At 47.0% G+C, this 27932-nt stretch overlaps 1 protein-coding gene across 1 annotated transcript in view; it reads left to right on the top strand.

The window, feature by feature from the left end:
• Positions 1-6459: 6459 nt before the first annotated feature.
• Positions 6460-27932, top strand: part of IFT43 (intraflagellar transport 43) — a gene marked incomplete at both ends in the record, with an annotated part of 87659 nt that continues 66186 nt past the window's right edge. Inside the window, 2 exons of the mRNA XM_080707836.1 lie at positions 6460-6513; positions 9193-9285. Coding sequence (XP_080563962.1) covers positions 6460-6513; positions 9193-9285 — 147 coding nt within the window. The remainder of the gene's footprint in view (positions 6514-9192; positions 9286-27932) is intronic.

Below are 27932 nucleotides of genomic sequence, written 5' to 3' on the forward strand. Positions count from 1 at the left end.
TGTTTACACCTCCTTGGGGGCTTTCTAAATGACTGTTCACGCTGTGCCTCTTGTCTTCACTGGCTGGGATGTGGGCTTATGTGCAACTGCAAGGCTGGGAGGACAGGCCTCAGAGAAGAGCCCCCTAAATCCACTTGGACGCCCACAGTCACCAGCACCTCGGCTCGTCTTCGCCCTCGGCCATGGCTTCTGTCCCCTGCTTCTCTTTAAAAACAATCAAAAGGAAAAGAAAATAGAAGGCAGCTCACTGCAGCCTGCTCCGGAAAGCGGTTACTCCTCGGATCGCCTGCTTCTTCCCCTGTCCCCCGCCTCTCGGCTCAGCCCCTTGGACTTGACTCTCGGCTCCCCTCCCTTCCTCCTCTCTCTCTCTCTCTCTCTCTCTCTCTCTCTCTCTCTCTCTCTCTCTCTCTCTCTCTCCCTCTCCCTCCCTCCCTCGCACACACACACACACACATGCACACACACTGCTTTCTGTATTTCTCTCTGCTGAAATTTTATACCTCCCTCCCATGACGTCTCGGGCCTGGGGTGGGGGAGGGAGGGAGGGACCAGCGCACGCAGCCGCTTTTGCGGCACGATTTTAATGTTTAAAACAGGCACAGGAAAAGCCGAGTCCATTTGAAAAAAAAAAAAATCCTTTGCGAGTCCTCTCGTTCGACGTGGTAACTGAACTTTTTTTCCCCTCTCGAGTCGACTCCTGCTACACGTTGGCTGTTTTTCTGGAAAGTTACTCGGCCGAGCCCCCTCCCTCCGTGCCCAGCCCCTGCGCTCAGCCAGCTGTCAGCGCCCGCTCCGCCCTGCGGCTCCGGCCCGGCCGGCCGACCCCGCGCCCGGCTGGAGGGCCTGGCCCCGCCGCCCCCTGGCCGCCTCTCTGCATCGACGAGCCCGGAGCCGCGGCGGCCGAAGCCTGGAGATGCTCCCGGGGGCACGGGAAAATGGTGGCGTTGTCCGGAAGGCCGAGGGTGCCCTCTGGCGAGGCCGGGCCGCCAGTGAAGGAGGCTCGGGGCCGGGAGGCGGGAGGGCTGCGGGAGAGAGGCCAGGAAAGCGAGCCCCGCGCCCGGGAGTCGGCGCCCCGCGCCCCGCGCTGCGGCCCCCGCCCCGGCCCGCGGTCAGCCCCGAGCCCCGAGCCCACCACCCAGCGCCCGGCTCTCCCGGCTCTTCTCAGCCGGAGCTTCCAGTCCCCTCCCTCCAGCAGCGTAGGGAGGGCAAGGCGCATCCCCCCGTCCCCATCGAGGGCTTGGCGTCTGAGATGGTCGCTGTCGCGAGCAGTAGTGCTGCCCCCTCCGCCCCGCCGCCAGCCTTCCTCGACCCCTCCTTAGACATCTGGCTCCTTCCCTGTGGAAGGATGTTAATGCACCCCCTGGAAAGTGGCGATCGTTTTACAGTGGAGGGGACTGAGGCATATAGTTATTTACTTGTAAATAATGGAGATTAATTCTTCTTTTTTTTTCAGTACCATGGATGGAAACCAGGGACAGTCTACCTCCGAGCTACACCCCCAACCCTATCTTTTAATTTTTTATTTTGAAACAGGGTCTCACTGAGTTGCGAAGGGCCTCACTAAGTAGCTGAGGCTGTTCCCGAACTGCGATTCTGCGGTCTCAGCCTCCCAAATGCTGGGATTGATTACAAGCGTATTGGGAATTGAACCCAGAAGCATTCTGCTTCCGAGCTAAACCCCTGCCCTTTGTATTTTTTTATGTTGAAACAGGGTATCGCTAAGTTGCTGAGGCGGGCCTGCAACCTTGTCCGCCTCAGCATCCCAAGTCCGGGATTGCTGAGGTGAACGCCACCACGCTCCCTGGAGGCCACACCTGACACAGGCTGCCTAGTTTGGGCAGACATTATCTTCATTGCATATGGAAACCTAGGGTAAGAAATCTTACAAGCTAACTAGTTAGGGTTACATAGCTGGTAGGTGTCAACCCAGAAAGTCCATTTTAGAACCTGTGTACTTAACCATTGGGCTAACTGCGTTGCCTCCGGGATTTGAGAAATAAAAGTTTATTTTTACCCATGCTTGGCTTCCTGATTGACTTTGATATGTTTAAGTACATCATGTGCTTTAAAGAGTTTCCCGCTCCCCCTCCATCCCCCCAGATAGATCACCTCAACTGCTCCTCTATAGGTCCCCTTCTTCATCTAGAGTTCTTCCTGTTACCCTTGAGAAGTAGGTTTATTTTTTATTTTTGTGCTGGGAATTGAACCCAAGGGCATTCTACCTCTCAGCTACACCCCCCCCCCAGCCCTATTTTATTTTCTATTGTGAAACAGGATTTCCCTAAGGGCCTCGTTGAACTGCTGAAGCTGGCCTTGAACCTGCAATCCTCCTTTCTCAGCCTCCCAAGGACTGGAGTTACTGGAGTATGCCACCACACCAGATGAGAAATGGTTTAGATATTTACTATATTTCAGGCACTGTTCTAGGCTCTGTGATCATGTCACTGAACAAAACAGATAAAAATCCTTGCTGTCACGGAGTTTATATTTTAGAGGCAGGTATGGGGCACTGGAGGAAGCAATAAATGAGATAAATATGTAAATTATGTTATATGATAAAAGATAAGTCCCACTGTGAAAATAAAGCAGGGAAGGAGGACAGGGAGTACTAGTTTGGGGGATGGTGTAATTATTTTTATTTATTTATTTTAGCACTGAAAATTGAACCCAGGGCCATTTTTACCTCCGAGCTATATCCCCACACCCCCCTTTTTTTGAAGCAACTCGCTAAGTTGCCGAGAGTCTCCCTAAGATGCTTAGGCTGGCCTTGAACCTGTGATCCTCTTGTCGCAGCCTCCCAAGTACTGGGATTACAGGTATGCACCGTCATGCCTGGCTAGGATGTTGTAATTTAAAATAGGATGACCATGGAACACTGCCAGAGGAGAGGGAATATTATTGAAGTTATACATTTCTGGAATATAGAGATTCCATTTCTACCAAATCAGTCTCTAGAGATGGGGCCCTGGTATCTATATTTTTAAACACACCTCCCTTAAGATTCAGGTGCTCTGCAAGGGTTTGAAGCCCCTACGTAAGGCTCCTCTCTGTCAAAAATGAGTCTATTCACCTCTTGTTTTTTCCTGGCACTTGGGGAAGAAGTATAGGCATGGAGTTCCAGAAACTGAGTATGAATAGCTCTAAGTTCACAAGAAATGGAAAAATCCAAGGATTAATTCCTTCTTCCATCTTTCATGCCAGTGATAAAGAGAGCAAGGAGGCCAGGTGTGGTGGCACATGCTGGTAATCCCCGTGCTTGGGAGGCAGAGACAGGAGGATCGCTCAGGTTCGAAGCCAGCCGCCCTGGCTTAAGAGACCCTGTTTCCAAATAAAATATAAAATAGGTCTGGGAGTATAGCCCGGAGGTAGAAGGGTTCCATCCCCAGTACCATCCTACCCCCCCAAAAAAGAGAGAAAGAGAGCAAGGGATTTATTAGTGACTATATCTCAGCTGTCTTTTATTTTAAGGGTCTCACTAGGTTGATGAGAGTCTCAGTACTTGCTGAGACTGTCCTCCAACCTGTGTTCCTCCTGTCTCAGCCTCCCAAGTACTGAGAACACAGGGACACAGGGTTACACCACCACGCCTGGCTTCGGCTGTCTTATATATTTGGCAATGAATATTTCTTAATATTAAAATATTGCAGAATAGCTGGGTGTGGTGGCACATGCTTGTAATCTCTGCGCTTGGGAGGCTGAGACAGGAGGATCGCACAGGTTCGAAGCCAGTCTCAGCTACTTAGTGAGGCTCTCAGCAACTTAGTGAGACCCTGTTTCCAAATAAAATATAAAATAGGTCTGGGAGTATAGCCCGGAGGTAGAAAAGCCCCTGGCGCGTGCGTGCACACGCACACACACACACACACACACACACACACACAATCTTGCAGAATATCCTCACTGAGGAGCAGAATGATTGTGTGAAGCCTCTTAGAGGTGCTCTCAAAGGACCCTTACAAGGGAGGTGACTGAGGGCCAGAGTTAGCTCTGCCCTGGCTGCCTAGATAGTTTTTAACAGAGCTAAGATGAGAGCTCAACTCTTTGGACATCCATGCTAGTATTCCTGTGGTCACTAGGCATGCTAATCTATAGTGCTACCCAGGAACATGTGGAGTGAGTGGACTGAATAACTCTGTGTGTGTGTTACTGGGGATTGAACCCAGGGGTATTCTACCTTTGAGACACACCCCCAGCCCTTTTTATTTTTTACTTGGAAACAGGGTCTAGCTACTCACTACATTGCTGAGTCTGTCCTCAAACCTGTGGCCCTCCTGTCTCAGCCTCCCAAGTACTGGGATTACAGATGTGCATCACCACACCTGGTTCTTACTGAGTATTTTAAGAAATACCCAAGTTGGATGTGGTGGCTGGTGCAAGCCTGAATGAGGCACAGAGTACCTGGGAGGCTGAGGTTGAAGGTCTCAGGTTCGAGGAGAGCCTCCGCAATGTAATGTGACTCTCTGCAACTTGTAAGACCCCGTTTCAAATAAAAACATAAAAAAGGATTGGGTGTAGAATGCTCCTGAGTTCAATTCCTAGTATCAGAGAGAGAGGGGCGGGAATGTTCACAAATTCGGTTTTGGGGTGCCACTCTCATTTCCAAGTCCTCCAGGCCTTGCCTCCAGCATATGGGAAGAGTGAATGCTTTCAGGGCCATGAGCCCATCCGATGAGTGTCCCAGCAACCAGCCCCAGCCTCGCCAAGTGGTGTTGACTTGAGGAACGTCGGATGGAATCCGAGTCAGTGAAGACTCAACCTGACTGCCCCATTAGGCCGTGAATTTGTGGGACAACTCTCTCTGAGGCTAGGAGAATGGTTGGCATTCACGAGTATGTACTGGAAAAAACACTCCAGCGATACCCGATGTCGGCATGGCCCTTGCTGCTTCACACTCAGGAGATGCACCTGAAGCCACCACTCTATGCCTCCTGCGCTTCTACTCAACGGGGGCGTGGCCGGGATGAAATGAGATACAGATATTTATACTTTTGAAAGTTGCCACTCAGGTACATGGTGTTTGGGTTCAGCCTTTCCATTTGGCGGACGGTACTGAGAATTGAACCCAGGGTCATCCTACCTCTGAGCTACACCTCAAGCCCTTTTCAAAAAATAAATTTGAAATGGAGTCTCGTCTCACTAAGTTGTTGAAGGACTCTAAGCTATTGAGGCAGGTCTCGAGCCTGAGATCTTCCAGTCTCAGCCTCCTAGGTACAGGGATGTGGCACCACACCCAGCTTGGTTCAGCCCCTTGATAAACTTCTTGAAAACAGAGATTACAAGAATTGCATTTTCTGTAGTTCATTATAAACTATTTATTGCAACTGATCTCATCTGTCGGATGGAAACAACCCAACTTCTCTTGCTCCCACGAAGCTTCCTATGTCCCTCACATGGACTGATAACTGTGAAGGCTTCTGTACATTGCAAAGAACCCCACGGATGGGAAGGATCAGTATAATTACTGCTTTTAACAGTAGTAGTGCTTTGCACGTATGTATGTATGTTTGTATGTATGTATTGTATTTGTGGTATTGGAGGTTGAACCCAGGAGCTGTCTACCTTCCAAGTACACAGCCAGCCCCCGTTTTCTTGAGGTACCAGGGTTGGATTCTTTGAAACAGGGTCTCACTAAGTTGCAAAGGGCCTAAGTAGCTGAGGTTGTCCATGAACCCAGATCCTCCTGCCCCGGCCTCCCAAATGCTTTTGTAGTCATACATCTTAATAGGATAAAAGACTTGTGGAGACACAAGATACAGGCACACATCATCCAATCAGCCCTTACCCGATCCCCACCCCACCCCCTCCCCTCCCTCCTTCCCATGCTTGGCTTAGTGATTGGCTTTGATATGTTTGTTTAAGCACATCATGTGCTTTAGAGTAGGATCTCCTTCATCTACAGTTCCTCCTGTTACCCATTTCTCCCTAGTTTTCGCATATTAGGGAAAGCATCCGATTTCTTCTATCTTGTTTTTAAAACAGGGTCTCACGAGGTGGCCGAGTCTTACTATGTGGCTAAGGCTGTTCTCAAACCTTCTATCCTCAGTTTCAGCATCCGAAGTACTGGGATTACAAGCCTGTGCCACCACTCCCTGCGTTTTGATATCTGGAGTTTCTTTTGGAAGTCGAGCAAGGCAGACGTAGGAAAGACGTTTTTTGGTGGTACTGGGGTTCCTGGAAGCCCTTCTACCTCCGGGCTACACTCCCAGACCTATTTTTACATTTTTATTTGGAAACAGTCTCCTAAGCCAGCGCGCGCGGCTGGCTTCGAACCCGCGCGATCCTCCTGTCTCTGCCTCCCAGGAGAGGGGATTACAACGCCCGGCACGTAAAGAATTGGTTTAAAGTGGAGGGTGACACAGAATCCAGGCGGACCCTTTAAACATCGGGAAGGCGGGGCTGTCGTCAGGGACGCGGTCGCGGCGCTTGGTTTCCAGGAAGTGACGTCAAGAGGCCGAGGCCATGGATGATGTGCTGGACTTGGGCGAGGAGCGGCGCCGCAGCTCGGCCACCTCCGTGAGGACGATGCGGGGGGCTCGGGCCGGGCCTCGGCGGGCGGGGGGCGGCTCGGGCCCCGCGGAGGCGCCTCGGCCCGGCCCAGGCGCGGAGGGGCGGCCCGCGAGGGCCCGGGGCTGAGCCCGGGAGGAGGCGGCCTCTTCCGCCCCGCCCCCGGGCCGCCGGGACCTGGCCGCGGCCGGCGGGCTGCTTTCTTTAAAATCCCCCAAAGTCGAAAACAGATCCGATCGCCGCCGGCCTCGGGGACCTGGGAGATTCCAGAGCCCCCCTCCACTCTGACCTCCTCCAGGGACAGGTCTGCAGGTGACCGGAGCCAGCCGGCCAGAGTCGCGCTTGGATCCATCCTTGAGTTTTCCCTTGGAATTTCTCATCCCAGGAATTCTTGTAAAAGTCGCACGGCTTTCTGTCCGGCAGGGAGTCAGTCTGGAAGCCCTACTTCCCAGTAATCCTCACCCCTTACTTCTCTTACTGTTGGAAATCTAGGCCGCCCAGTGATTAGGTGTCGGAGGGCTGAGGTCAGATGGGACATAGAGCTGTTGGTAGGCTTCAAAAAAAGTTAATTTCTCCAAGTCTCGGTTTCTTTATGTCTAGAATGCAGAAATGGTATTTAACACGGGACCTGGGATGCCCCAAGTTATCCAAAGACGTCAGCTGCTGTTGCCCGAGACTGCCCAAGGATAGAGCTTGATTCAAGACCTAAACTCACTGCTTTTCTTAAGAAACTCCATTATAACTCCCACCAGGCCTTTTAATTAATCAACATCACAGCCACTAAAAGATTGGGCCACAGAACAAGCGTTTAGGCTTTGTTTTGTTTTGCTGCGAGATCCAAGTGTTTGGGAGTGCCCTGATAACATTGGGTGTTCTCTGTGGGTGCAGGAAAGGCGCAGCTCTCTGAGGGAGCTGTTAGGGGCAGGAGTAAATTGGTCTGGAATGAAGCAGGTTGCTTGACAGACTAAGGAGAACGCCAGGCCACCAGGCCTTTCTGATATATGAACTTTTTCAGTACCTGGAGATGTGAAGGTAGTTGTTTACTCATTCTTTCTCCAAGTGTTTGGGCCCTACCATTGATCAGGCATTATCCTAAGTGCTGGAGTCACAGCACGACATCATGGGGCTGATGTCCTAGTGGAGGGAGGTTGACAATAAACAAACTATATTTAAAACACAAAGCCGGGCGTGGTGGCGCACGCTTGTAATCCCAGCATTCGGGAGGCTGAGACCGGAGGATCGCGGTTCGCAGACAGACTCAGCTACTTAGTGAGGCCCTTCACAACTCACTGAGACTCGGTTTCAAAATAAAGAATAAAAAATAGCTCAGGGGGTATAGCTCAGAGGTAAAATGCCCCTGGGTTCCATCTCCAGACCCGCAAAAAACAACAACAACAACAACAACAAAACAAAACCCCACAAAAAATCCGGTTGTAAAGCGGTTTTCTGTTCTATGGATTATGTAAGGTCTTCAAGGAGTTTGAATTTTAGAATATTTAACAATTATTAGAGAAATTATCTATATACAACATTTAGAGACAAGATCATTGAATTTTTGTTTTGGCACACCACTACATGTGGATTTCCTTATTCAGATAACTGATAACTGTGACAGTGAAAAGAACCACCAGGGGAGAAGAAAATGACGCTGTAAAAAAATGTTCCCATTCTCCTTGAAACCTAAACGATTGACATCACAAGTTCAAGTGTGAACCCTGACTAAGAGTTCATATGCAGCTTCCCTCAAAACCCTCTTTTCAGTCTTAGGACACCCTCAAATGCTGAAACTTCAGCATGGCCTAGTGGAAAGAACCCGAGACTTGAAGTCAGAAGAATACTTGGCTCTTGGGTCTCTGTCTGCCACTTAACCTTCTGTATTTGTAAAGTGGCTTTGGACCCAGTCCCTATGATTGTGAGAATCAGTGAAGCCGCATTAAATGAGATCTAAAAGTGTTTGTTAATCCTTTCATAAAACATTATCTTTAATGTTTACAATTTCTGATAATATTTTTTAAAAAAGCAAACAACCAAAAATAAATGTATTTCAGCACCTACTGCTGTGCCTCAAAAGTGTTATATGCTGGAAAGTATTTGAGACACAGAACCTCTACCCCAGGAGGGCCTTGGGAAACACCTGCAAAGGGCTCGTTTGATGAGTCTGGATTTTGATATGCTCTAATTTCCAAAAGTGACACCTCAACATTCTTGTACTTGAGGTCTGTAAATACAAATCCAGTCAGTGTATATATCTAAGCAAATGTTTTCTGTATTTCTCTGGTGTCAGTCGCCATAATTACTTTCATTTGTTACTTTAGGCCTTCCTAAAATCCTGTTTGGGAATGTAGGAACCTTTGCCGCCCTCTTTCTGAGCTCTTTCATGAGGTCTCTGTCTGGAAGCATTTCTAACCGCATTTCTTTGGCTAGAAAAGTGATTTTGCTTTTGTAGTCCCTATGGCTGTTAAAAGAAAACCTCATGATCATTAACCCATGAATTTCCTACTTTATCAATTACAACTGATCTCTGGTGTGTGTTTGAAAGATTTGTTCTACAAAAGTATTCAAGATACTTAAATTCCGTTCTTCATCATGTCATCCTCCGTCTAGTCCTTGCTTACCTTCCCAGAACTGTCATCCTCAAAGTGATTCAAATGACGTTTGGTCAGCAGTGCCCTCTGTCTCTGCTTACAGGGGCCCAAGATGGGTCGCCGAGCTTACCAGGAGCCAGCTCAGGCCGAGAATCACTTCGGTGACAAGAATTCCTCGTTGACTCTGAGTGGAGAGGTGAGTGCTAAAAAAAAAAAAAAAATGTGTTGAAATGTTCTTTAAGCATGAATGTTTCTTTGCCCGGCATAGTGGCCCACACCTGTTATCTCAGTGACTCTGGAGGTTCAGGAAGATTGCAATTTGAGGCCAGCAAGACAGCGTCTCAAAAATAAAAAATAAAAAGCCAGGCATTGTGGTGCAGGCTTGTAATCTCAGTCTGTGGGAGGCTGAGACAGGAGGATTGCAGGATCATTGCAGGGTCTCAGTGAGGCCCTCTACAACTTAGACCCTGTTAAAAATAAAGAATAAAAAGTAGGGCTGGGAGTATAGCTCAGAGGAAGACTATCCCTGGGTTCAATCCCCAGTAACACACAGACAGACAGACACAGAGTCTGGGGATATAGCTCAGTGATAGGGCACCCCTGGATTCAGTCCCCAGTATTAAAAAAAAAGTGATTCCATAACAAACAAGGATTTGGTATTTCATTTTTCTCCTCGAGTGCAGCCTTTCTTCGAGTCTTGACTTGGGAATTCCCTTCTTGACATCGTCCAATCAGCAGCAAGTGAAAGAGGAATGGTTTTCCTTTCCTGCCAGACTGGGTTTCTGTGCATTTCTTCAATTCTCAGTGTAGAGCTTCTTGTGTCAGCTGAAGCAGGGGACCGTGAAGTTTCAAAATGCAGTAGAAATCCGAGTTTTTATTTCTGCTCAGTGAACGCTGGCGAGGCCTGCTGATGACGTAAGGTTGGGTTGCACAACTGGACGCTTGCTGTCCGCGGTGACCCGCACTGTCCACGGTTTTCAGGCAGGAAAAGGATCATTTACTGGCATTGCTTTCCTGGAAACTTTCCCTGGTGGCCTGGAATCACGGGAAGGGTTCCAGCTTCTTTGCGGAGGGTGGGTAATCCTGATGAGTAGTACTTTTTAATTCCAGGGCACTCCTTAGAGCAGTTTACCCAGAACCCCCTTTTATATCCCTCTGTTCATTCGAAAGACTTTGCCTTTCAAGAGTCAGCTTGAGGCTCCTCCAGCTCGGTAGCTGTCTCTGACGTCTGCAGACTGGCCGAGGGCTCCAAACACCTACTACAGGGCAAATAACATTATTCGCTGATTGTCAATTTTCATGTTTGCCTGTCCTGCTGGGCCTGAGTTCCTAGGATGGAGGGTGGGCAGATGTTTATACTTGGGAGGCACAGTTATGGGGGAGGGGTGGCATAAAGTAGGAAGTCAATGTAAGAAGTATGCCACCAGACCCACCCTGGACCTTGGGCGGGTGTGGGCTGCTTGAACTGCAGTAGTTTGTTTATTTATTTTTTCAGTACAGGGGATGGAACCCAGGGGCACTGTACCTCCGAGCTACACCCCCAGCCCTATTTTTTAGTCTTTTTATTTTTGAAACAGGCTCTCACTGAGTTGTGAAGGGCCTCACTAAGTAGCTGAGGCTGTCTACGAACTATGATCCTCTGGTCTCCGCCTCCCGAATGCTGGGATTACAAGGGTGCGCCACCGTGGTCGGCAGTAGTTTATGTTTTTAAAGAGGAAATGAAGCCAGGCGTGGTGGTACATGCCTGTAATCCCAATGCTTGGGAGGAGGCTGAGACAGGAGGTTCGCACGTGTGAGGACAGTATATGCAGACTCTCAGCAACCTAGCAAGACCCTGTTTCAAAAACAAAAATTGCAAAGGGCTAGAGGTGTAGCTTGGAAGTAGAATGCCCCTAGGTTCAATTCCGAGAGAGAGAGAGAGAGAGAGAGAGAGAGAGAGAGAGAAAGAGAAAGGGAGAGAGAGAATACAAAGAAACAAATTGTGTTGCTGGAAGCCTCCTCTTAGCCTCTGGCCACTTCACACTGCTCTGCAGGAGTCTAGAGATTCCCATCCCAACACCAGACCCTGCATTCATTTATTCAAAAAATATTTCTTGAAGCTTATTTTGTGCCAGGCATCAGTTTTGGGCATTGGTATATTTTCGTGAACAAAAGAGACAAAATCCTTTGTCGTATGGAACTTACATTCTCATGATCATTGGCAATCAGAAAGACTAATTAAAAGCCTACTTAATTGTGCTGGGTGAGCTGGCACATACCCGTAATCCCAATACTTGAGAGGCTAAGACAGGAGTATTTGAAGTTCAAGGTCAGCCTCAGAAACTTAGTGAGACCCTCAGCAACTTAGTAAGACCCTATTTCAAAATAAAAAAGAATAAAAGTGGTGGGTGTATAGCTTGGAGGTAGAATGCCCCTGCATTCAATCCCCAGTAACACAAACACACCGAGAAAGTCTACTTAATTTCGAAGGAGGTCATAGGCACCGACTAGTGGGCCCGTGGCAGGCCAGGATGTGCAGAAATGTCTTGATCAGCCTCTGAGGCCTCAGGTGACTCTCATGCTAAGTCAGCTCTGAAGCCAAGGTCATGGACGCTCCACCTCCCATCCCCTGCGCAGTGTCCCAGGTAGGCGAAAGCCCAGTGAGAACCTGACTCCCCAGTCGTCGAGTGGGGTGAAGCTTTCAGGGGCTCAGCCTTTTCAGGAGGACCTACTTATTTCTCCAGAGACTTTTACTTTTTTTTATTTTTAAATTCTGGACCTTACAGTTTTTCTGGGAGAACATGATAAAGAGCTATTCTGTTCTTCATCCAAATGGTACCCCTGAAAGCAGAATGCCAGTAGGAATCCTAGGATGCCTTCTTTTCCTGGGGTAATTGAGGTTTTAGGCAGCCTCCCACGGGGCCAGATGCACTGGGCTGTGTGGAACTTTTTTGGCCGTTTCTTTCTAAAATTAGATCCCAAGACTTGTGTGTGTGCCCATTTACATTCCAATTCTGACTGTATTACTTGATGTATTTATTTTTGTCCTCTCGCCGACTTTATTCTTGATGAAGATATCCATGAAAACATAAAGGTGGTACCTGGGCACTTCAGACACACTGGAGTTACTTTAGAGTTCAGTGGGAATTACTTTCAAACAGATGGTGATTTTAAAGGAGGTGCTGGGTTGAAAGCTCCGGCGAAGGGAGCAGGGGGCACACAGGCCTTGCGGCTCGCCTCGCCAGTTCCCTGGATCTTAACAAGCTCACTGAGCTCCTGAACCCCCCATTTCATTATGTTACAGGTGTTCATCATCCCACTCGGCTGATGTGGGGATTGAGGGAGACGTGCACTTAAAAGCACTTTAATAAACTGGAAAGCACCGTATAAGCATTCATTTGTTCAGTACATTAGGAATGAACGAGTATTTGGACGGCTTTGCTGATTTTATTTTTATTATTATATTGCATTTTTTGTGGCCCTGGGGATTAAACTTAGGGCCATTCTACTCTGCCCTACATCCCTAGCTCTATTTTATTTTATTTTATTGTATTTATTTATTTATTTAGGTGGTACTGGGGTTCCTGGAAACCCTTCTACCTCCGGGCTACACTCCCAAACCTATTTTATATTTTTATTTGGAAACAGGGTCTCTTAAGCCAGTGTGGCTGGCTTCGAACCTGCGCGATCCTCCTGTCTCCGCCTCCCTAGCGCAGGGATTACAAGCATGCGCCACCATGCCCGGCTCTATTTTATTTTTTTACTTTGAAACAGGGCTCACTAAGTTACTGAGGGCCCCAGTAAGTTTTTGTGTGTATGTGTGTGTTACTGGGGATGGAACCCAGGGGCATTCTACCTCCGAGCAACACCCCCAGCCCTAGTTTTTATTCTTTATTTTGAAACAGGGTCTCACTGAGTTGCAGAGGGCCTAAGTAGCTGAGGCTGTCTGCGAATTGCGATCCTCGTGTCTCAGCCTCCCAAATGCTGGGATTACAAGTGTGCGCCACCACACTTGGCTCTCCCACTAAGTTCTGAGACCGGTCTTGAACCTGCGGTCCTCCTGTCTCAGCCTCCCAAGTGCTAGGAATATAGGTTACACCACCGTGCCTGGCTTACTGTTTTTATTAAAGGGCAACAAGAAAGAGGGTGTGAGCCAGGGTCTCTTGAAGATCTGATCTGGAAACCTTGAGGGCGGCCACTCGTTTATGCATGGGCGGTCCAGCCATGATTGGGAGCTGAGGATTCATGTTTTCCAGCTGCGGTCAAGGGCATTCTTAGGGAGAGTGCGGGAGACATGGGCCTATTGGCCACACAGGCCTGCATAAAATCTTGGCTGGGCTGCACCTTAGACCTACCACTCTGAGCAGTCTCTCTAAGCACCAGTGTCCTCGTTGGTCACCAACAGGGATAACGACATTACATATTCCATAGGGTGGCCCCTAGCAGTCTGACCCGTAAGTGCTCAGTGTGTTGCTGGTCATCATTTCTTTAGAACTTGTGTGTGTTTTTAATTCTGCTGTAACCTTCTCTTGTAAGATTGAACGCTCGTGACCTTGAGGCTGAAGATATTGAGGCCTGAAGTCATATTTTGTTTGGTTTGTATAGTTTAAAAAATATTTTTTGGCGCTAGGGATTGAAGCCAGGGGCATTCTACCTCCAAGCTATACCCCAACCCCGCCAGCTCTATTTTACTTTTTATTTATTTAATTTCATTTAATTATTTATTTTGTGGTACTGGGGATGGAACCCAGGGGCTTTTCTACCTCCTGGCTAGACTCCCTGACCTACTTTATATTTTATTTGGAAACAGGTTCTCACTAAGTTGCTGAGAGCCTCACTAAGTAGCTGAGGCTGGCTTCAAACCTGCACAATCCTCTTGTCTCAGCCTCCCAAGTACTGGGATTACAAGTGTGCGCCACCACGCTCAGCTTTATTTTTTATTTTGAAAGAGATCTTGCTAAGTTGCTGAGAGTCTCAGTAAGTTGCTGAGGCTGGCCTCGAACCTGCAATCCTCCCCTATCTCAGCCTCCTCATTACTGGGATGTCCCATCATATCTGCAGTTTGGTTAATGTTTATAAATTGGGAAACTACATGCAGATTCGGGGCTTCTTCTGACAATCAGACATTCTGGCCTAGTGGGAGTTGAAGGCTGGCATTCCTATTGACGGCAGTTGGCTGGAGCTGGTGGTGGTATTTACTTATACCAGGCCAGCCCTTTCTCTCTCTCTTAATACACATGGTCAGTATCACTCATTTGATCTGCCGAGCTCCTGTTTCCACATGAATTTAAAACTTTTGCTCTTTTTCCCAGGTGTGGTAGTGCACACTTGTAATCCCTGCGCTTGGGAGGTGGAGACAGGAGGATCGCGCAGGTTCGAAGCCAGCCTCGCTGGCTCTTTAAGAGACCCTGTTTCCAAATAAAATATAAAATAGGTCTGGGAGTGTAGCCCAGAGGTAGAAGGGTTCCATCCCCAGTACCACCAAAAAAACAAAAAACAAAAAACTTTGCTCTTTTTTTGTGTGTGTGGTGCTGAGGATGAAATCTAGGGGCCTTCTACATCCAGGCTCTACTCCCAGACCTATTTTATATTTTATTTGGAAACAGGGTCTCACTAAGTTGCTGAGAGCCTCACTAAGTATCTGAGGCTGGCTTCGAACCTGTGCCATCTTCCTGTCCCTTCTCAGCCTCCCAAGTACTGGGATTACAAGCGTGCGCCACCACACCTGGGAAACTTCTGTTTTTTTAAGATGAGTTGATTGTAGGTATCCCTCTGTATCTGTTAGTACTGAATTTGGCTACATGTGACAGAAACTCAGCTCCAGTACTTGAGTCAAACAGGAGTCTTTTTTTTTTTTAGCCAGGCGTGGTGGCGCAGGCTTGTAATCCCTGCGCTTGGGAGGCAGAGACAGGAGGATCACGCAGGTTCGAAGCCCGGAGGTAGAAGGGCTTCCAGGAACCCCAGTACCACCAAAAAACAAAAAACAAACAAACAAAAAAAAACAGGAGTCTTTTCTTTCTTACACAGCGAGGCGTCTAGTCTAGTGGCAGGAAGAGCAGAGTGGGTGTCGTCACCGGGGTCCCTGTCACCCCAGCCTTCTACCTTCCTGCCAGGTCGTCTGGAGCGTGTGACTTCTACTCAGGGTTAAAACATGGCTGATATCGTCCAAGGCTCAGATCTGCACTCTGGGCAAGCGGGGAGGGGGGTGCGGGGGGGGGCAGGAGCATCCCAGGTTCATGTTGATTAAATGTGCCCCTTCTCACCAGGAAATCAATAGCCAGAAACCTCCCTAGGTGGTGGATTTCATTGTTCAGAACTGAGTTCTACAACTAGCCAACTTTCAAGGGAGTCTCTAGTTGGGTTAGAATTAGGTCTTCTAACCACCACTCTTAAGTTTCAGAGGAGTTTTTAACTGGGCACGTTGCTATACTCTTAAGATCGGGGTTTCTTGGTAAGAGCAGAATGGATATGAAGTAGGCAACTCAAAATTCTTATGACAGGATTTTTTTTTTTTCATAGACTCAGGTAAGAAAGGAGAGTTATCATTTCTGGTACTAGAATTGAACCCAGGGCCATTCTCCCTTTGAGGTATACCCCTAGCCCTTTTTAAATTTTTTATTTTGAAATAGGGTCTTGCTAAGTTATTTGCTAAGTAACTAGGGACTAGGGTCTTCTTTCTTTCTTTCTTTCTTTCTTTCTTTCTTTCTTTCTTTCTTTATTTCTTTGGTACTGGGGATGGAACCCAGGGGTATTCTACCTCCAAGTGACACCCCCAGCCCCATTTTTTATTTTTTATTTAGAAACAGGGTCTCACTGAGTTGCAAAGGGCCTCATAAGTAGAAGCTGAGGCTGGCCTTGAACCACGATCTTCCCATCTCAGCCTCCCAAATGCTGGGATTATAAGCATGTGTCAGCACGCCCGGGTCTAAGGCTCTTTTTCAGTTGCTGAAGCTGGCCTCAAATCTGATCTGTCTGTCTCAGTTTCCTATGTATTGGGATTACAGCCCTGTGCCACCATGCCCGGCAAGAATTACTTCTAGTGGTTTAACACACACACACACACACACACACACACACACACACACACACAGAGTTTAGTTTTTCAGTTAAAGTTGTGAGGAGTAAGAATTACTTCTAGTGGTTTAAAACACACACAACCACGCACACACACATGCACTTCACTCTAGTTTTTTTTTTTTTTTTTTTTGGTGGTACTGGGGTTCCTGGAAGTCCTTTTTCCTCCGGGTTACAATCCCAGACCTTTTATATTTTTTTATATTTTTTACTTGGAAACAGAGTCTTTTAAGCCAGCGTGGCTGGCTTCGAACCTGCGCAATCCTCCTGTCTCTGCCTCCCAAGCACGGGGATTACAAGCGTGCACCACCACGCCCGGCCTTCACTTTAGTTTTTTCAGTTAAAGTTGTGAGGAGCTCAGTAGGTCCCAAAACACTTGCTGGCCTGTGTGAGGGCCACCTTGATCTTTCCTTCCTGCTCTCTGTAACCACATAATGCTTCCCACCTGTCGGATACCTATGGCTTCATCCAGGCCGATAAATTCTCTATTTTGAGAGAAAACGAAAGGCCTCTTGATGAATTTGGCCATTCTATAAATTTCCAAGGATGTATCTGTCTCCTTTTACTGAATTCCTAGAAAGAGGAGCCCACAAGACTAAATTGGAGTTGTGGCAATTCCTTACGGTTGTTGTGAAGATCAAATTGGGTGCTGTGTGTAAAGTACTTAGCACAGTATCTAGCACTCAGTGCATTCACCTCCCAAGAAATGGTAAGAACTAGTGATTGTTTGTATAGGGGGAGCACCTGTCACAGGTCAGGCTTGGATCACCATAAGCATAGCTCTGTTAGTCGTTCAAGTTGACAGTAATTCAAGTTATTGGGGCTTTTTCTGGAAGGTAGTTCTATAATGTGTGTCTGTATGTCTACAACATAAAACTTTCTCCAGGGAGAGCAGCTCTGAGAGATAAGCTCTCAGATTATGGAAGAGATTATGTTGATTGAAATGATTCTGTTTTTATGTAACTTTCTACTGTAAAATTACATTACACTGATTACGGGCAAAAGTAATCTTTGGCCAAACCTCTGCAGGGCAAGCTGATTGTTGGACCGTGCATCCCTCATTTAGTTCTAGACCTCTTTCTGGCTTAGCTTTTATTTTGTAGATTGTCCTTTTAATAACCATTACCGTCGTAGCCTACATTGGAGCCGTGGCTGCCCGTGTGCGAATCGCACGCAGCACCCTAGGTAGGCCTCGCGGTGGCTCGTGAAGTGGGTGCTGCCGTCCTCTGTTCTTACCTGTGGGGACACGGGAAGTCATCAAGAGACACGTGGCTAGGCTAAGCTCTGACTCTAGCCAGGTGTCTAGCCGCCGCCGCCCTCTCCCACCTGCTCCACAGGTGGGCGCAGGGCCGCCCAGCGGAGGCTTCTGGAGAGAGCAGAGCGGCCTCGGGGGCCTTCTCTTGGAATGTCCACAGTGGGGGCGAGTTCTCGCTTGATCTCCCTTATCCGTCCAGTTGTCCAGCAGCGTTTGAGTGACAGCTGTCCCCCTCCTCCCGCCCCACGCCCTCGGTGTTTCTCCGAGGACACAGAACTGAAAGTTAGCCAGATTCTCTCGCAGGAATCTGAGAAATGCCACTGGACTCATGTTCCCAAATTAGGCCAGTTTCCTCATCCCCGCAGCTTCCCTCCGCGTTACGTCGCTCGCCCTCTGCCTGTTCCCTGACTGGCCCGCCAGCCCGGCAGTTATTTTCAGCCCAATAGGGTTATCTGCTGACCCTTTTTGGTGACATTTTTTCTTCTTTCTCACAAAAATAACTCGCTTGATTGGTCACATTTTTCAGCCTTTTTCGTAGCCCTTCTCCAATCAGCCAGATCGAGTGATGCTTCTGATAACGTTACCGAAGAGGGATTCGGGGAATTCGATACGGAGCTGTTCATAAGGAATGCGTTTTCCACACTCCATATTATGTCGTTCCCTGCATGCCTCGCTTTTGAACTCTCCCCTGTGTGGGCAGAGGCGCATCGCTGACCACCCCCGGGGCGCTGCTGTGCGGGAGGGAATATGGCGTCAGGGCAGAGCCTGCAGCTCCAAGGCAGCGCCCGGGGATTCTCCCTCAGCGCTGGCCGGGAGTGCCCAGGACAATGCACTTGCTGCTGCTGCCTCCCTCGCTCCTTCATGTCCCAGGCTGAAAGCCGGTGCTGACAGAGCACTTTACCATCTCCCCTGTACTGCAAAAAAAAGAAAGGGAAAGATCCCGCTCCCCACCTCTAGGGAGGGTTAAGTGGGAAATGCTTGTCAAGAGCTCGGCCCAGGGCACCAGCAAGCCTGCTTTGCCATTAGTCATGTAACCCGAGAAGCAGAAAAGATTTATCGTGCTGTCTTTAATCCAGCTCTGCCAATTACCAGGTGCATCTCCCGGCAGGTCACTTCGGCGCTCTAAGCGCGGTTTCTCATCTGCTGGATGGAGATAATAGTAGCACTTACAGGGTTGTTGGAGGATTAGGTGAGAGAATGTATAAAGCTCTTAGAGTCGTGCCTGACCCACACTAGCTATTATTGTCGTTATCTGTGCCACACACGAGAATTAGAATGTGTTATCAATGTATCCTAGATTTGAAGTTCTGTTCAAGATACAGAGAAATTCATATTTCATAGAACTAACTGGCCTGCAGGGCAAAGATCCACTTGGATGTGGAATCCTTTAGATTAGAATTCCTTGGGCCACTTGTGACCCACTTTGTCTCTTCTATTAGCATCTTTTTTGTGTCTGTGTGGTGCTTGAGGTTAAGCCCACAGGTGCCCTACCTACCTCTGAGCTATTCCCCCAGCGTTTCTTTATTTGTTTTGAAACAGGGTCTTGATGAGTTGCCGAGGCTGACCTTCAGCATGTGATCCTCCTATCTCAGCCTCCCAGGTATTAAGATTACAGGCATGCACCATGCCAGCCTCACATCTGCATCTTCAAAGCACCACTGCCTGCGTAGAGCTTGGCAGTACACAGCTTATTATGAGGAATAACCCTCCTCTGCCGGCTTATATGCTCCTGTTGTTTGGGGCATATGAGTAGAAAACAGAGGACAGGAGTGACCTTGGCGAGCCTAGTGACTCTTGGTAAAAAAGGAGCATTCATAGCGGGGCGTGGTGGCGCACGCTTATAATCCCAGCATTCGGGAGGCTGAGACAGGATGATCACGGTTGGCGGACAGCCTCAGCTACTTAGTGAGGCCCTCTGCAACTCAGTGAGACCCTGTTTCAAAATAAAGAATAGAAAATAGGGCAGGGGATGTAGCTTAGAGGTAGAATGTCCCTGGGTTCCATCCCAGACCCGCAAAAAACAAAAAACAAAAAACAAAAAAAAAGAAAGGAAAAAGAAAGTAGCATTCATTCACTCATGAAACTAGATTGAGAGCTTTCCCATTGTGCTTGGAAAGGGAGCAGTTGAGTTGTCCCCTGCCTTCTAGAACCTTGATTGGGGGCCTGCAGAGGAGCAGGGTCAGGCGGGGGGAGCACAGAGGTACCGTAGTACTCAAAGGGAGCCTCTGGACCCTCAGGGACATCTCTGAAGGTTGTCCAGGAGGAAACCATGGTTGGGCTGAGACTTGAGAGATGTGTGGATGTTGACCATGAGGAGGGCCGGGGAGGGAAATCGCAAGCAGGGAAAACTGAGCAGGTGCCAGTTCTGGAGTGCAGGAGAGAGCATGCAGGTTGGACATGTTGTTGGAGCGGTTGGCCATACAGGTGATGGAGCGGTAGCCCTTGGTGACTTTGTGTTTGAAAACAGCCTCTTTTGTCCTGCTTCTCCCTCTGTGTTTGTGTTTTCTGGTGAAGAAATCCTTGAGATGTGCTCAAGGATTTCAGTTTATCTTAATATTGGAATTTAGTTTGACTTCCCGTTCAGAGTGGGTAGGCTTGTACAAGTTCAGAAATCTGGGTTTTCTTTTTATTTGTTTGTGAAAATTCTTATTGTAATCATACTGTTGTGATAAGAATTGACTTCTATTGGGGTAAGGATCCCAGAACAAAGACTTCTCAGAATCTGTGATTCTAAATATCATCCTGTTAGAAGAAAACATGGAATTAGAGACACGGTTTGAGCACTGTGCTGTCCCCTGGGCTGCAGCTCTTCCTCATAACTGGTTTATCTTATTTTTCCTCCTCCTGCTGTTCAGCTAGAGTAGTCTTGTAAAATTGTTCATCAACCATTTCACATTCAGAATCCTTTAACGGAGCTCGGGGTATAGCTCAGTGGTCGAGCACTTACCTAGCATGCACGAGACCCTGGGTTCTATCCCAGCATTGCAAAAAAAGAAATGAAAACCCTTTAATGGATATCTGTGTAATTAAAAAATATGAAAAATATTTAAAAAATTTTAAAAGCCCTAGACTTGACCCGGTGTGATATGGGCTTTCCACCTATCTCTAGCCTGGTTCACAGCCTCGCCTTGTGGCAGTCAAGTTGGGCTCTTTACTTTGTTTCTGTAGTTTGGTACTTACTAGAATAGTTCCCTGGAATACTCTGACTCCATTGGACAGGGTAGTGCACTAGAATACACACCCCTACTCTTGCTGGGATGATTGAGCCCTATGTATTCTTTGGGCTCAGCTTTCTTTGAAAAACATTACCCTCGTTTAAGTTGGGTCCCTTATTATACTCTTACAGTGTTTTTGCTATTGTTCTCCGGCATCCCACCCACTGTACATTTGTGTAGTTATCTAGACCTCCAGAAGTGCATGTGCCACTGTCCTCCGAGCTCCGCACATAGTAGGTCCTCAGCAAGTACTGGTTAAATGAATGAGAACGTGTCAGTCTAGGGGGCGTGCTGCTCTGAGGTGCTCGAGGCTTCGGTGTGTGGAGCTGCCGTGTGCCTGGCTTGGGGCCGGAAGGCCTGAGCACCGGGGTGGTAAGCAGAAGCCCAGTTCTTCCTGAAAGTTCATAGGATGAGAAGAGACGAGACCTGACGGAAGCTGAGGCACACCCACATTTTAGGAACACACAGCCGAAGAACGAGTCATAAAAAGAAACTGGAGATGTGGCCAGAGAGAAGAGAGTAAAGGCAGGTACCTGTGGCGTGCAGAAGCCGAGGCCAGCGAGGGCGTGGCGGAGGCTGCAGGGGTCAGCGCATGTGGAGCCCTCGAGGGGGCCGGGAAGGCAGTGTGCTGGGCGTGGCAGCGGGGAGCCTGTGTTGGCGCAGACTCGCGCACTGAGTGGGCTCCCAGTGAATGCTGGTTGGCGGCTCCGGGAAGGCCTTCCTTTGTTCCCCCTCGCATCGCTCTCAGACTTTCCTCTCTTTTCAAGCATTTCTTGTTTTTTCTTCTTCTTCCCTTATTTCTCTTTTTTCTGCGTCTCTGTTTTTTCTCAACCATCATGGAGAACTCAGCCCCTCGTACCTCTTTTTGCTCAACCATTCACATTATTTATAAGTAGAATTGTATTCATCCATTCACTTATCTGCCTTATATTTCAATACAAAAATGCCCAAGATAGTTTTATATCCTTGTTGGGCAACTATACACTTAACAAAAGCTAGCATATAGAAGTTGCGTCAGAGAATGAGAACACAAAGTAAGTAACCCTGCCCGGGGCCAGAGCTTCAGAAAAGAAGGGACTCCCGGGGTGGGGAGAAATGAGCAGGTAGGAATTTGTTAGCAAGAGGGGAGGGAAGAGGACGTCTGGGGCAGCGGGCAGAGCCTGTTGTAAGGCGGGGCTCAACGGTGGGAAGGCAGAGCCCCGATTTGCCCGTTGATGCCTTAGTTGGCCGGGCCTGGAGCTTTTCCGGCATCCCGCAGCAGGCTGGGGACTGAGACGGGAGCGTGGCTGGCTTGATGCAGGTTTTGGAGGATTCTAGGGCAGCTCTAAAGAGCTGGGCATGATGCGATGGACCTCGGGAGTAGGCTGGAGCAGGAGGAAAGGAAGTGACCCCAAGAGCAGGGGCCTGGTGTCTTCAGGGCACAGAACAGTTTAATGTATTTGGGACCTAGGTCTTTGATCCAGTGTAACAATTGAGGTTTATTTTGTATGGTTTAGGAAGCCCACAAAGATTTTAAAGCAGAGAATGATGTCACTCTTTTTTTTCCTAGGAAAACAAATCTGACAGCTTTATAGAATAGTTTAAAATGAGAAGGCTTGGCAGGGAGATGAGTGGGAGGTGGTTGGAATAGCCAGGAGAGATGATGTGGCATGGAAGAGGGCAGAGCGCGCCAACTTGAGGCTTTCTCGGACCATTTTTATAGTTTTGGGTGTCCACATGCTACTCACATCATGATTAACCAGAAAAAAATTAAACTCTCTTTTATACTTAAGTTCTTCCTGGTGGTACTAGGGATTGAACCCAGAGGCATTCTACCTCTGAGTTATACCCCCAGCCCTATTTTATTTTTTTGTTTTGATATAGCATTTTGCTAAGCTGAGCAGCTTGCTGAGGCTGGTCTAGAACCTGTGGTCCTCCTGTCTCAGCCTCCCGAATACTAGGATTATAGGCAGGTTTCATCATGCCCAGTTAAGTAGTTATTTTTAAAAGGAAACTTTATCAATGAAAGTATAACATGTGATAGTTCAGAAATGGAGCAGTTAACGAGTATTACTAGGGCTTGAAAAAGTATCCAGATCATTGGCATTTGAAGGGTCAGAAAACTGGGAGGCTAAATACAAGATGAGCGGCTCACAGGAACGAGGGCTTTGCTTAGAATGATGGGGCTAGTTGTGGAGAGGGAGCCAGGTGTCCAAACTTTTGATCCGTGTGTTCTCAGTCAGTTGTTTGAGACGGGGCTGTAGAGGAAGTTGGTGTCGCTGAATGGTGTGGATTTCAAAAGAAGCATTCTGTCATAATTTGGAAGAGTAATGATCTAGGGGAACTGGAGGGAGCGAGGCAAGAGCATTGTCTTGGGACCATGGCTTGTGGGATTTTAAAGAATGAGCAGGCTCTAGTTGAAAGAGCTGCAAGAAAAATGAGGTCCGCAGGGAAATCCAGAATTTAGGAGAGGCGAGGAGATGGAGAGAAGGCGCCGTGGAGGGTATCTAATCTTAGGAACTCTAAGATTGTGAACAGAAAGCCACGTTGAAACCATTAGCTAGGCTAGGTTTCTTCTGCTTCTTCTGTGCATGTCAGTAATTACTGAGAAGGAGCAGAATGATAGCAAAATATTCTCCTATGATACTTCACGTGAGATGGGTTCTAAGGTTGAACGTTGTCAGTGATAGACTGAAAATTTTCTAGTCACATACACAGTATAGTAGAGAATTGTGTCACTGTGTTCAGATGATCGCTTTTATGTCCCATTTTAATTCCTCTCTTGGCTTTTAGGTATAGCTTTTTACATTTTCATAGTGATTATTCTAGAGATTAGAATATAAATCTTTGAGCCAGGCATAGTGGTTCACATGTGTTATCTCAGTACTTGGGATGCTGGGACAGGAGGATTGCAGGTTCAAAGCCAGCTTCGGCAACATAGTGAGGCTCTCTGCAAATTAGTGATACTCTTGTTTAAAAATGGGGATGGAGGTATAGCTCAGAGGTAGAATTCCCCTGGGATAATCCCCAGTATACCCCCTCCCCCCACACACACCAAGAATATGAATAATTGATTTATCACATAAAATGTGAGACCCTAAACCAGGCATGGCAATGCATGCCTGTAATCCCATAACCTGGGAGGCTAAGACCGAAAGATCACAGGTTGAAGACCAACCTTGGTAACTTCGTGTGATTCTCAGCAATCCAGTGAGACTCTGTTTCAGAACAGAAAATTTAAAAATGGGGTGAGGGCAAAGTTCAGAGGTAGAATGCCCCTGTGTTCAATCCCCAATACCAAAAAAAAAAAAAAAAAAAAAGGAGAAGACACCCTGGCAGCAGTATGAGTCCATTTGTCCCATCCCATCTTTTGTGCTATTGACGATGTCATGTATTTTAAAACTACCTATGTTATAAACACCATAATACAGTTTGTCATTTTACTTTAAACAGAAATTTTACCATTTCTGTTGTTGATCCAACTTTCTATCAGGTATCATTTCTCTTTAGCCTGGAGAACTTCCCGTAGTATTTCTTGTGGTACAGATTTGCCAAGAACAACTTTTCTGTTTGGTTCATCTGAAAATGTTTTCGTTTCACCCTCATTTTTGAAGGATATTTACTTTGGACATAGAATTCTGGATAGAGACTTTCTTTCTTTGAGAGCCTTATGGATTATCATTCCTTTGTCCACTGGCCAATCTGATGACTTTTCTCCTATATGTAAGTCTTTTCTCATTCCTCTGGTTGCTTTAAAGATTTCCTCTTTCTTTTGTTTTCAGCAGTTTGACTGTGACATGCTAGGTGCGATTTTCTTCATATTTATTCTGTTGGAATTTGCTAAGGCTCTTAGATCTATAGGTTGACCTTTTTCATCAGATTTGGAAAAATTCCAAACATCGTTTCTTCACATAGCTTGTTTTAGTCAGCCTTTTGTTGCTGGGACCAAAATACCTGACAAACACAACTTAGAGAATGAAAGGTTTATTTGGCTCAAGGTTTCAGAAGTTTAGTCCAGAGTTGATCAGCTCTAAGGCAGAAAGCGCAGCAGCAAGGCATAGCTGAGGAATAGCACTCAGCTCAGGGTGGCTGGGAGCAGAGAGAGCAAGAGGAGAGGACCAGGGGCATATCTAGTTCCAAGCCCACACCCCCAGTGACCCACCTCTGAGCTTCTGCTCGGGACCATGCTTTTAACACATGAGCTCTTGGGGGACATTCTAGACCCAAACCATAGCATAGCTTTTTGCCTCATTCTTTTCTCTCCTGGTCCTTGGGACTTCAATTTCATAAATGTTAGTGTGTTTGATATTGGCCCATAGATTTGTCCTGTGTGTTTTTGCCTTTGAAACTGATAATTTTTTCTCTTCTTTTCTCTTTTTTCCTTCAGGTTAAATATTCTCTGTTGATCTCTATTCAAGTTCATTACTAATTGTTTTTTCTGCTATGTTCTGGTATTCTATATTAACAGGGCTTTAATGAAGCTGCTGTTAAGTTTCTTGACTGAATTTGTCCTTTCAGGTATTATTTGTTCAAATTCTAAATTTCCACTTTCTTTTTTTTTTTTTTTTTTACCACATATAGCTTCTATTTCTCATCTAGGTTCCCCATCTGCTCATTCACTGCTACTATCTTTTCCTTCAAGCCCTTGAATATATTTATAATAGCTTCATTAAAGCCCTGTTAATTCAGCATCTGGGTCATCTTGAGGTCAGCTTTTATTTATCTGGTTTTTAGGTTGACCACGAGTCACACTTCCTTTGCTTCACAGGTTTAATAATTTTTGATTGTACATAAGACATTATGGATGATGCATTATAGAAACTTAGATGACACTTTCTGCTTGACTTCTGGTGGGCCGGTTGCAACCCAGACTGGGGAGTTCACTCAGTGACAGTCCATTTAAATACAAGGTTTTGCCGGGCGTGGTGGCGCACGCTTGTAATCTCTGCACTTGGGAGGCGGAGACAGGAGGATCGTGCAGGTTTGAAGCCAGCTGTGCTGGCTTAAGAGACCCTGTTTCCAATAAAATATATAAAAAAAAATAGGCCTGGGAGTGTAGCCCGGACGTCGAAGGGCTTCTAGGAACCCCAGTACCACCAATACCACTAATAAATAAATAAATAAATAAATAATAAATACAAGGTTTTATCCAGAACAACAGTTCTCTTAGTTCTCTCCCCTTTCTCCTCTCCTCTCCTCTCCTCTCCTCTCCTCTCCTCTCCTCTCCTCTCCTCTCCTTCCTTCCTTCCTTTCTCCTTCTTTCCCTTCTTCCCTTCATTTCTTCTTTCTTGAATCTAGGGGAATTCTACTTCTGAGCTCTACCTTCAGCCTTTTTTATTTTTTATTTTGAATTAGCATCTCACAAGCTCACCTGGAACCTGCAGTCCTCTTGTTCAGCCTCCCAGCTGCTGGGATCACAGGCCTGTGCCTCCACACCTGGCTAGTTCTTTGCTTTCAAAGATCCAATTCCCTCCATTTTTTGCCTGCTTTTGTTTGTCCTCCAGTGCCTTCAAATAGTTGTTTTGTATATCTTGTCCAGAGTTTATAATTCTTAGCTGTGTGAAAGTTACCTGCCAATTGCTTTTGAATTGTTTATTAAAAAAAAAAAAAAACGTGTATTTTGAAGTTTTGGGTTTTGAATTTTTTTAAGTGTTGTGGGAAAGGACGGCGGAAGAATGGAATTGGTTGTTGCAGGTAGTTCATGATAATTTTCTGTTGAAATTAAAGACAGGGACATTCAGGTACATCAATTATTGAGACAGAAAGTATTGTCACATCCACGGTGCCCTTGGAAGTACGGATCAGAAACATGAAAGAGGCCCAGGGAGCAGAGGTCACCAGGGTGTCGGTATCCTCCATGCAGACGCTGGGCTGAGCACTCTGCAGAGTTAATTTGAAAAGTCCTCTAGAGTTGACGAGCTTGACAGTGTGGGATTTTAAGGGCATGGAGTCTTCCTGGGCACCACGTACTGAAGAGGAAAATTTCGAGAGTGCGTGAGTAAGCCTGGGCTTGTCACCTGGGAGTCATCGAGGGACTGGCCTTCAGCCTTTCCAGCTTGAGAAAGGGTGGGGAGGAGTGTGAGAAACGAACTTCAGGCTGGGACTGATGAGGCTGCAGAAGAGACTGCAGCATGTTTTAACAGTGATAAGTGGGGAACAATTTTACCAAAATGAGAACTAAGGACAATGTAGTCAGTTTTTCGTAAATTAAATGTATTCAATTTATTTTTTTTATTTTTTATTTTTGGTGGTACTGGGGTTCCTGGAAGCCCTTCTACCTCCGGGCTACACTCCCAGACCTCTTTTTACATTTTATATTTGGAAACAGGGTCTCCTAAGCCAGCGCGCGCGGCTGGCTTCGAACCTGCGCGATCCTCCTGTCTCTGCCTCCCAAGCGCGGGGATTACAAGCGTGCGCCACCACGCCCGGCTAAATGTATTCAATTTAAAAGACCATTTCTGAGCTGGGTGTGGTTGTGCATGCCCGTAATCCCAGGACTTAGGAGGCTGAAACAGGAGGATCATAGGTTCGAGGACAGCATCAGCAACTCAGTGAGATATTCCATAACTTAGAAAGACCTTGCTTCAAAATAAAAGTAAAAAGAGCTTGGGAATGTATGCCTATAATCCCAGTACTTGGGAGGCTGAGATAGGAAGGTCACAGTTTCAAAGACAGCCTCGGCAATGTAGAAAGACTCTCGGCAGCCTAGCGAGACTCTGTTTCAAAAAAGAAGGCCTCAGTATGTAGCTCAGAGTAGAATGCCTCTGGGTTCAAATCCCACTACCACACACATACACAAAATAGGGCTGGGTGTAGCTCAGAGGCAGAATGCTTCTGAATTCAGTCCCCTATGTATCTCTCTCTCTGCCCCCTTTCCCTCCTTCCCTCCCCATGATCATTCCTTAGTCTAGATTGTATTCTTCATCACTTGGGGATATTGGGGTGGTCCATTCTTTAATGAAAGGATATTGAGAGGAAGTGGTGGTTTTTAAAAATAGTTCTTAACAAAATTAAAAGTGGTTAGCTGTGTATTGCCAACTACATCCCACTCCCTACAAACAAAATTGTTTTTTGGAAATGTTGATAGTCAATGATATCCAGAAATTTGGAAAACAGATCTAGAGATGAACACTCTTTTTTGGGGATCACTGGGGTTATGTTTGAAATGGGACTTAGTGGAGGGAGTCAAATGTGTCCTAATTTGCCAGCCACGACCTTGCTTTGTGTTTCAAGTGTTTTCTCTGTGGGCTCTCGCAATTGAAGAAAGATAAAAACAATGAGAAAAAAAAAAAAAAAAAAAAACCCTGGCGTGTGAGACCTGCAATGCCCTTGGTCTCACCA

This window comes from Muscardinus avellanarius, assembly GCF_963383645.1.
Source record: "Muscardinus avellanarius genome assembly, chromosome: 12".
NCBI lineage: Eukaryota > Metazoa > Chordata > Mammalia > Rodentia > Gliridae > Muscardinus > Muscardinus avellanarius.